At 31.2% G+C, this 9,912-nt stretch overlaps 1 protein-coding gene across 1 annotated transcript; it reads left to right on the forward strand.

Annotated features, from left to right (window-relative positions):
• Positions 1–832: 832 nt before the first annotated feature.
• LOC130814535 (protein kinase PINOID 2) lies at positions 833–4,290 on the forward strand. Its single transcript, XM_057680631.1, has 2 exons — positions 833–1,550; positions 3,040–4,290. The coding sequence occupies exons 1-2, from the start codon at positions 967–969 to the stop codon at positions 4,031–4,033; spliced, it is 1,578 nt and encodes a 525-aa protein (XP_057536614.1). The 5' UTR covers positions 833–966; the 3' UTR covers positions 4,034–4,290.
• Positions 4,291–9,912: the final 5,622 nt, after the last annotated feature.

Genomic DNA, 9,912 nt, shown 5'->3' on the forward strand with positions numbered 1-9,912 from the left:
TAAAATGTCTAAAAAAAATCATTAGAGAAATTACATGTACGATATTCAAAAAATAGTTGGTATGTCAAGTTCATTTAAGTGCAAGAAAAATAGGGGAATTAATACTTATTTTGAAAGACTTGTAAGATACGCGCTTTATAAAAGTTATTTTGTTTATTATAATTGTAACGTTAGATAAAAATGACGTTAAAATTATCTTCACAATTTTCATGTTGGAAAGATATACAACTAACTACGTACTTATTTCGTCTTATAAGATACGCGTTTTATAATTTAGGGTAGCGACATTCGTTTTTTGAAAAGCTCATTCAAACGTGCGAAACGTTCGTATAAATTATATTGCTTACTGAAATGTAGAAGAATTAAAAACTCATTTGACTGATTTAACAAGATACATGTATTCAATTAAGATGATTATAACGTCCTGTTTTTAAAGAAAAATAATTACGATGGCTAAAAAGACGTTCAATACGTGTTTTTTTGAGATCTATTGATGAGTTTTAGGGTTCAAGTGATATACTCAATATGTTGAGATACTTTGAAAACTAAAATTTAATTTAAAATGAATTATAACATTGAAATTACTCTAAAAATTGATATTAAATCTGTCAAAACGGGTCGGTTTTCGGTCGGGTAATTATCGGGTCGGTCATGTTTCGGATTAAGTCGCTTTCGGGTCGGTCGGGTTCGGGTTTTGTCAGGTCGGGTCCCGGATTCATTTTCGGGTCGGATCAAATTTTTCAAGGTCTACTTGCAAGTATAATAGAAAAAAATTACTAAGCTTTACTCTAGTCTCTATATATATAAACAATCTCTACAACACCTCATTTAGTCCTCCTTTCTTTTTCCTTTTTTTCTCTACTTTACTTCTTCAAACCCCACCATTTATCTCTTTTGCACTTCTATAAACTCCAGCTTTTTAATTTCTTCTTGTTTCTCCTTAACTCATCATCATCTCGATCCATTATGGCAACAATTGACTGTTTTGATCAAGAAAGCAGTTGTTCATCTTCCATAACCATGCCTGACTCCAGCCATAGTTGGATGAGCTTAAATCTTAACCTAAACCTAAGTAATCTAAGCATTAGTAGAAGAAGCAGTTTCTCAAGCTCCATTTCAATTTCTTCTCCTTCTACAAAACCCCACAAAGCCCAACAAGCAGCTTGGGAAGCCATTAAAGGGCTTAGAAGACAAGTAGTTGGTGGTCGGGTCGGGCTCGAACACTTTCGGATCCTTAAACGGGTGGGAGGTGGTGATTTAGGGAATGTTTATTTATGTCAGATAAGAAACCCAGCAGTGGGGGCCCCACCATGTTTTTATGCCATGAAAGTGGTTGATAGAGAAGCTTTAGCAATAAGGAAGAAATTAATGAGGGCAGAGATTGAAAAAGAGATATTAGGGATGCTTGATCATCCATTTTTGCCTACTTTATATGCTGATTTTGATGCTTCTCATTATTCTTGTCTGGTTATGGAGTTTTGTTCTGGTGGTGATTTGTATGCCCTTCGATTAAGGCAACCCAATAGGAGGTTTCATATCTCTTCTGCTAAGTAAGTTATTTCTTTACTAATTAATTACCTTTTAATTATTTTTTCTAGTTAATTTTGTATGTTTCGTGACTATTTTTATAGTGGTGGACTTTAAAAAATTTAAATATTATAATAAATTTTCTACTTAACAAGATGAAACTTTATATAACCTTTAATTTTGAGTTTGAAATTTTTGACATAAATCACAAATATTTATTAGTTAATTTATGTTAAATATTAAAAATAACTTAGAAGTTATAATTTAGTTATAGATATTTTAATTATTTTTTATATGTAAAACATAAATAATTCATACTTTATATCTATAAAATCCCACAATTATAGTACTAGTCAAGTTTCATTCTTTTCTTACTTTCCTTATAGAAGTATATATCTTTTCTTATCCAATAAAAGATTTCTAAAACCTGCTACTATAATAAAAGTAGGTGAAAAAATGTAATTTACTTTTAATTTTTTGAATTCTTTATATGCTACTTTGTTTGATTCAAAGTGTACTTAAAATTTAGAAACCAACATTGACTCTAAATAATAATTAGTTCACAAGGGTTTACTTTGTTAAGAGTAACCTTGCAATTGTTAATTACTATGAACATTAGCTAGCTAATTAAAATAAAAGAGTATGGTATTTTTATTTTTCTCAAGTATTATCCTTTTTTTTAAACAATGTTTAGAGATCGAATTTTAAGTAGTCCTCTCTTCCTCTCAATCAAGATATTATAAAAAAAAAAAAAAAGTAGAATAATACTGAGTATACTTTTATGTGCACATGTATATTCCATATACATACTCCCAAATTCCATGCAACATCCTTTTTGATGTTTGGTTCTACTAGCATGAATAGTCCTTCTCTATTCTCACAATCATAAAGGTGGTATAAACTTTTTTAATCATAAACAATAAAGTCTTAAACATCATTAATACTTCATCTAATCATGATAATCTTTTTTTTTTTTTTTGGAAAAAGATAATCATTTAATTTTAAATTAAGCCTTAAAGGCATGCATGCAATGTACATTATGTGTAATAATAATAAGAATAATAATAATAATAATTCTAATAATAAAAATTCGTGTTTAATCAACCATGGTTAATACTTTTTTAAAGATTCTTCCTAGATTTACTATTGTTATTACTTATTAGTGTTAGTGTAATTCAAATAATAAATTTAAAAGTTAAATTCGTATAAACTAATAATTTTTTTTTTGCAATATAATACTCAATACACAATCTTTCGCTTTGAGTTTGAATCATACAACTCAAAAAACTGTTATATATTTAAATCATATTGTGTAAAATTAAAGAAACTACATAGACTGTATTATCATTTTGCTTAATACTAATAGTATTTCACTTGTGTGACTTCTTTTTGTCGTTTTTTTTAATTGCAACTTTTGATCATTCTTACGAATTTATATAATGACGTTTTTTCATAAGTAATCAATTGAATTATAATATATGTAACCCACAACTAATTTAATATAAATAACAGGTTTTACGCCGCGGAGACGCTTTTAGCCTTGGAGTATTTACACATGATGGGAATCATATACCGGGATCTTAAGCCAGAGAATGTACTTGTAAGAGAAGATGGCCACATTATGCTTTCTGATTTTGATCTTTCACTAAAATGTGACGTGGTCCCTAAATTGCTTAAACAAAAAGTGATGCCAACTTCAATTCACAAGAACAATAATAATGTTAGGTGTTCCACCCCTTCTTGCGTTACTCCTATACAACCCGTCCTTTCTTGTTTTTCCAATAACAAGAGAAGGAACAAATCATCCCCTACGAACACCACCACCATAAGGCAAAAAGCCAATGGTGATCGCATCAATAGCGACGACGATGATCATGATCAAGATCATGATGGTGATGGTGATGGTGGTGGTAATCGAGCGTTCTTTGACACGGAACTAGTGGCGGAGCCTATTAATGCTCGGTCCAAGTCGTTCGTTGGGACCCACGAGTACTTGGCTCCGGAGGTAATCTCAGGGCTCGGTCATGGAAGTGCGGTGGACTGGTGGACTTTTGGGGTGTTTCTTTATGAAATGTTATATGGAAGAACACCCTTTAAAGGTGAAAATAATGAGAAAACATTAATGAATATTTTGAAGCAACCCGTAATGTTTCCTAGGATGAGCCTAGGTAGTGCAAAAGAGTATGAAGAATTGATGAAAGTTCAAGACCTAATTTGTAAGCTTTTAGTGAAAAACCCTAAGAAAAGGATTGGAAGCCTTAAGGGTTCAAATGAGATCAAAAGGCATGATTTCTTTAAGGGTATTAATTGGGCATTAATTAGGTCTGTTAAACCACCTTTGGTGCCTAAAGAACTACACAATAACAAAATAAGGAAATCTACTACTACTAATAGTACTAATTGTAGTAGTAGCTATCAAAGAAGCCTTAATATGCCCAAACCACTAACCAAGAAGGAAAGGGAACAACCATTTCAAATCCCTCATCATCATTTTGATTACTTTTGAAGCCTTACTTTTATTTTTTCTTTATTAATTGTAAATAATTAGCTTAATTAATTATAGCTTTATTTATAATTATAACTAGCTAGGGTTAATATTGTCTTAATTTATACTTCTAGAAGAGATTTCTTAAGTTTTGGTGGATTAATTAATTAGTAGCTCTATCACTACATATACCATTTCTATCATCATATGTATTATGTATAATCACTAATCAAATAGCTTGAGAGAGAACCTTTCAATAAATCTCTCATTAGTTTTGCTAACTTATCAATTATATTGTGATTTGGGCCATATATTCTATTTTTCCTTCCCTCTTTTCATATTCTTCCTAATTTCTAATGCAATTGTAATCTATGTATGCTATGTTACCTAAAACTCTACCAAAATTTTAGTTGTATTATATATGCTTTTAAAATAAATTGTATTTTGTGTCCCGTTATTATAAGTTGAATTGATCAGGATTCAGAGTCATATCATCTTCGACTTGGAAATTATTTGTTTGTCATTAGAATTATATTTTTTAAAAATTTTTAGATATTTCGGTGAGAGATATTTTCAATATTCTTTTAAATTTAATACAGTTTGAAAATTAAAGTAAATGCTTAATTTACTTATTGTACTAAAATTATAAATCATGTACGTATAATCGAGATAAACATTTTTTTTTATTTAAAATGGATTAGAAAAATTAGAGATCCATAACCTAACTCGTATTTCAAAGATAAAAGCGAGAAAAGGTGGGAGAGATCCATAATTGCGTCAATGTTTTACCCATGAGGATTCATTACATCAAGTGGTCACAATAATGATACTACTCAAGTAGGGAGAATTAAAATGCTATTGCAGAAAACTATGATCAAACTTTTTTTTTCCAAACACAATATTTTATAAATATCTAATAACCAAAATATATTTTTATAATTTTTTTTTTTGAAAAGTTAATGTGAGCTATATGACCAAATTTTTAAAAAAAGTATTTTCTTTTTGTTAATTTGTTGTATCTTTTAACTCATCTAGGCACTTTGATATCTCACTTCTTTGTTTTTCTTTTATTGATACAAGAGAAAGAAGGCCCATCATGGCCCTTCTCAACTTTCTCTGATTCTCCATACTTTTTCATCATGAAGCTTAATATTTTGGACATTTTCTTTTGTCATAATTTTCTGTGGGGTCATTTTAATTACAGTACTTGTTTTTTTCTTTTACAAGAAATTCTTGGGAGTATATAATAAAATCATTCTAATATATATTAATGTAAATTAAAAGTCCTCTTAGTAATTAATTGCAACTTTTATAGTGATAATATTATTTTATAGTTATTAAATAAGATAAAATATATTTGGTTGAGAATCGATTTTCCTATATGTTTTGAGAGTCAATTCTTTTTTATTTCAAGATAAAAGCATGTTTTCTATAGCTAAGAAAGAAATGAAAAACTGCGAGTTTTAGATCCAATCCCGTATTGGTTGTAACTGTGTTAGTTCCCGGTAATTTTTAGGCCATAGACGAAAAACTTTAAAAGGGTTTTTATATTACTAAAGTTTCGATTATTTTTTCTCCAACTATGTAGTTCAGTAATCATACGTTTAACTGAAAAACCTTATCCTACAAATTCGATTCATACTAAAAGCTACTTATGCAAATACTAATTTTTAATTATAAGGATTAATTTAATTTAAACCCTTTTATGAACTGATTCTTAGACGGTTAGACCTTAAAACTATCCTCAGAAATGACCTTGGGTTTTAATGATAGTGTTATTCCCACAAGTTTTTTTTTACTTAGAATGAATACAAATGAAAAGTGCAAAACATAAATTTTTTATAAAGAATAATATAGCAATATTTGTATGGTTCACATTATTTTAATAACATTAACTTATTAATAATAATAAGTATTTCTCAATAATTTTACTTAATTATAGTTATCAAATAAAAATACTTAATATTTTAAATATCTTTGGGATTGATGTACACAAAATAGTGTAAATCATTCTATACAAGGCTTTCTATACAAAAGGTTAACCTACAAAACACTAATAATTGTACTAGTGTCAAATATGAATATGAATTTCACTTTGGAATCAAAGAGCAGACAAGCTGGATACCTGTAGAACATCAGATAAAGGAAACTCAAAAGAAATTAAAGAACAGGAAATTTTGTAAGGAAAAAGATTAGCAGAAAAGATAAAGTGTGGTCGTTTGATTGTTTGTGTTAATGTGGAAATTAATGGTGGGTTAAGACCTTTCATGTCTAATTCTTGACGTTTAGTTCGAATTTTGGAACACCACATACTTTACCGGATTGCTATTAAAACAAAGTTGAAAGGATTGCTCTAATTAAGTACTTCTATATTATAGAAGGGAGGTTGAATAGAGGATAGTGGATTTTCGTAGATAGTACTCTAGGAGCCATGAGAAAGTACTTAAAACATTAACAGCCTGTTTGGTAATCATTATTAAATAGTGGAAATGAAAATAATTTGTAGTGTAAATTTTTATGATATATATCATGTCATTACCATTTTAATGAAAGTATGATCATAAAAGATTTTCTTTACAATTTTCCATTACTACCTAATACCACATGTTCAAATGGTAATACATTGAAATGAATTTTGTGAAGAAAATAAGATTGTTAAAAAGAGTATAAGCATAACCAATAAACTTTATAAAAAGTATTCCTACCAATATTTCATTAACTTTCTATTACCATTACCATCATTTCATACCGATTACCAAATAGGTTGTAAAGGTTTTAGTATCTGTCTTTGAGAAACTAAGTAAAGCCCAAAATTAATTAAAATTGTAACTAAGCCACAATAATAAAGATAAAGGAGTATCACATACTAAGGTCCCTGCAATTAACAAACCACATTAAAATTGCCTAACTATTTCACTTTTCATAATTAATTATGAAAGAACATTTTTTTTCAAAACTAAAAACATTCCCCTTCCTTTCTTGCTCCCTCGACCGTCCACTTTGGTCATGGGTCAATTTGTTATTATTATTTTTTTCTCTAATAGAAATAAAAAATTCATTAATCGTAAAAGATAAGAACCTAAACCAAATGAACTTATAAAATATAGGCTTAAATAAACTAAATAATGTAATAAATAAATTTCGTTTAATAATATTTATTTAGTATATATTTTTTATAGGCAAAGTATCCTTAATATAATGGGGTCTTACAAACTACCCCTTAAAAGAATTTACATTTAGGGATGGTCATGGGTCTAAAACTCTATTAGACCTGCCTTAGACCCATCTTAATTTTTGAGGTCTAGGTCTAGTATTTTTACACCATGTGGATTAAGGTATGATTGGGTATGGTGAAAAGATTAAAAGTGGAAAAATAAAGATGAGATTAGGGTTTGGGTCAGTGAATACTGATTTTGTATTAATTTGCTTAAGCTATTACAACTTTAATTTATACACAACTGAGGCTAGTAAATAAGAAAACAAATAATTACATAATATTTGACAAATAATTATAGAATAATTGTCATCCTAAAATAAGCACTTTCCTACACTCCCCCTCAAGTTAGGTTGTCGGGCCACCGATACCTAACTTGCTTAATGTCTACTCAAAAGCTTCTGATGTAATTGCCTTCGTAACTATATTAGCCAACTGATCCTTTGATCTAATGAAAGGAAGGCTTATAATCTTATTCTCCATCTCCTTAATGAAATGTCTATCAATCTACAAATGTTTAGTGCGGTCATGTTGAACTGGGTTTTCAGACTCACTGATTGCTGTTTTATTGTCACAGAACAGTTTGCATGCCTTCTTTTGTGGGAAGAGTAGTTCATTCAGAAGTTTCTTTAACCATATGATTACAATTATGCCCTTAGCAATTTCACGAAACTATGCCTCTGCACTTGATAGAGCAACCACCTTTTGTTTTTTTTTACTTTTTCATGTAACCAAGTTTCCTCCAACCAATATAAAGTAACTAGAAGTTGACTTCCTATCGTGCCGATCTCCATCCCAATCAGTATCTATGTAGGCCAACAAATCTAAGTGCTCATTCTTCTTATAAAATATGCCTTTGCTGCTTGTACCTTTGAGATATCTCAAAATTCTCATAACTGTTGTCATATGATGTGTCTGTAGTTGGTGCATGAATCTGCTTACCACTCCGACAGCGTATGCAATGTCTGGTCGGGTGTGAGCAAGATAGATAAGTTTGCCAACTATTCTTTGATATTTCCCTCTGTTTGCTAGTTTCTCTCCTTCGATCATCTGAAGATCATGATGAATGATAATAGGTGTCTTTGCTAGTTTACAATCAATCATACTAGTTTCTGCCAATAGGTCAAGCACATACTTCCTTTAACTTATAAAGACACCTCCCTTTGACCTCAAGACGTCAATGCCAAGAAAGTATTTCAATTGACCCCAATCCTACATTTCAAATTCATAAGACAACTGCTTTTTGAGGGCACAAATCTCTTCTCTATCATCTCCGATAATGATCATATCATCTAAATAGATAATCAAACATGTGATGTGGCCCCTCTGCCTCTTGAGAAACAATGTGTGATCTGAGTTGCTCTGCTTATACCCAAACTTTGTCATAGGTTTAGTGAATCTTCCAAACCATGCTCTCGGAGACTACTTTAGACCGTACAACGCCTTCCTCAATTTACACCCTTCACCTTGATTATAATCATGTGAGAAACCTGGGGGAGCTTTCATGTATACTTCTTCTTCTATTTTTCCATGAAGAAATGCATTCTGTACTTCAAACTCGGATACTATCAATTTTTTCCACTACAGAGAAAGTCTCGGAGTAATCAACTTCATATGTCTTAGTATACCCTTGTGCTACTATGGCCTTGTGCCTTTCAATAGTTCCATCAACTAGGTACTTGATTGAGTACAACCACATGCACCCTACTGTTTTCTTTCCTTTCTGCAGGTCACATTTCTTCCAGGTTTCATTTTTTTCAAGAGCAGAGATTTCTTCTTCCATTGCCTTTTTCCACTTTAGATCCTACAGAGCTTCTTCAACATTTTTAAGCATATTGTTAGAGTAAAGAGAAGTATTCAAAGCCATAGCTCAATATAATAGATTTTATTATTGTCTTTGCTAACTAGATATCTCGATCTCTGTGCCTCAAATTCGGGATCATATCTCCTCGGGGGAATTCCCCTTGTACTCATGGGAGGTAGCTCATACACGTTTGGTACATCAACGCTTGTAATATGATTAAGATTAGTATCAAGAATCTCTTATGGTTCAGGGATTACCTCTTCTTGTGGTATTACCTCTTCTTGAGATTCAGGGATTGCCTCTTCTTGTGGTACAGGATGCTTAGGGATTGGAGTGGTAAGAAGAGGAGATACTATGTCTTCGGGAACAACCTCGGTAGTCTCGCCTACTTTCTCTTTTGGAACTAGATCATTCACAACTGGGTATATTAACCAACTCAGGTCATCACTAACTCTCTCCCCCTGAGTACCAGACTGGGGCTAATAGTAGGATTTTTCAATGAAATCATACATAGTAGTATACATGCAATTGTGGAAAGGGTCAAAACACCTGTATCCCTTTTGATTCACTCCATAGCCAACAAAAACACACTTAATTGCCCGTGGTTTAAGTTTTGTCCTAGTTTGTTTGGAAAGATGAACATAGGCAATGCACCCAAAAACTCGAGGAGGTAAAGAATAAGAGGATGTAAGAGAGACAAAAGACCCCAAGGTTTCAAGAGGAGTTTTATAATTGAGGGGTTTAGACGGAAGACGGTTGGTCACTTCTTGCTAGAAAGAAGCAGGAGAATGAGATTCCATCAAGAGGGCTCGGGTGATTTCAAACAAGGTACGATTTTTTCGTTCTGTAATCCCATTTTGTTGTGGGGTGTCAAGGCAAGAA

Source organism: Amaranthus tricolor, chromosome 6, assembly GCF_026212465.1.
Source record: "Amaranthus tricolor cultivar Red isolate AtriRed21 chromosome 6, ASM2621246v1, whole genome shotgun sequence".
Taxonomy (NCBI): Eukaryota; Viridiplantae; Streptophyta; class Magnoliopsida; order Caryophyllales; family Amaranthaceae; genus Amaranthus; species Amaranthus tricolor.

Excerpts from the sequence above, each read along its gene's own strand:
- LOC130814535 (XM_057680631.1), top strand. The coding sequence starts at position 967 with ATGGCAACAATTGACTGTTTTGATCAAGAAAGCAGTTGTTCATCTTCC. Across the intron at positions 1,551-3,039 it reads TTTCATATCTCTTCTGCTAA|GTTTTACGCCGCGGAGACGC; the intron begins GTAAGTTATTTC and ends TATAAATAACAG.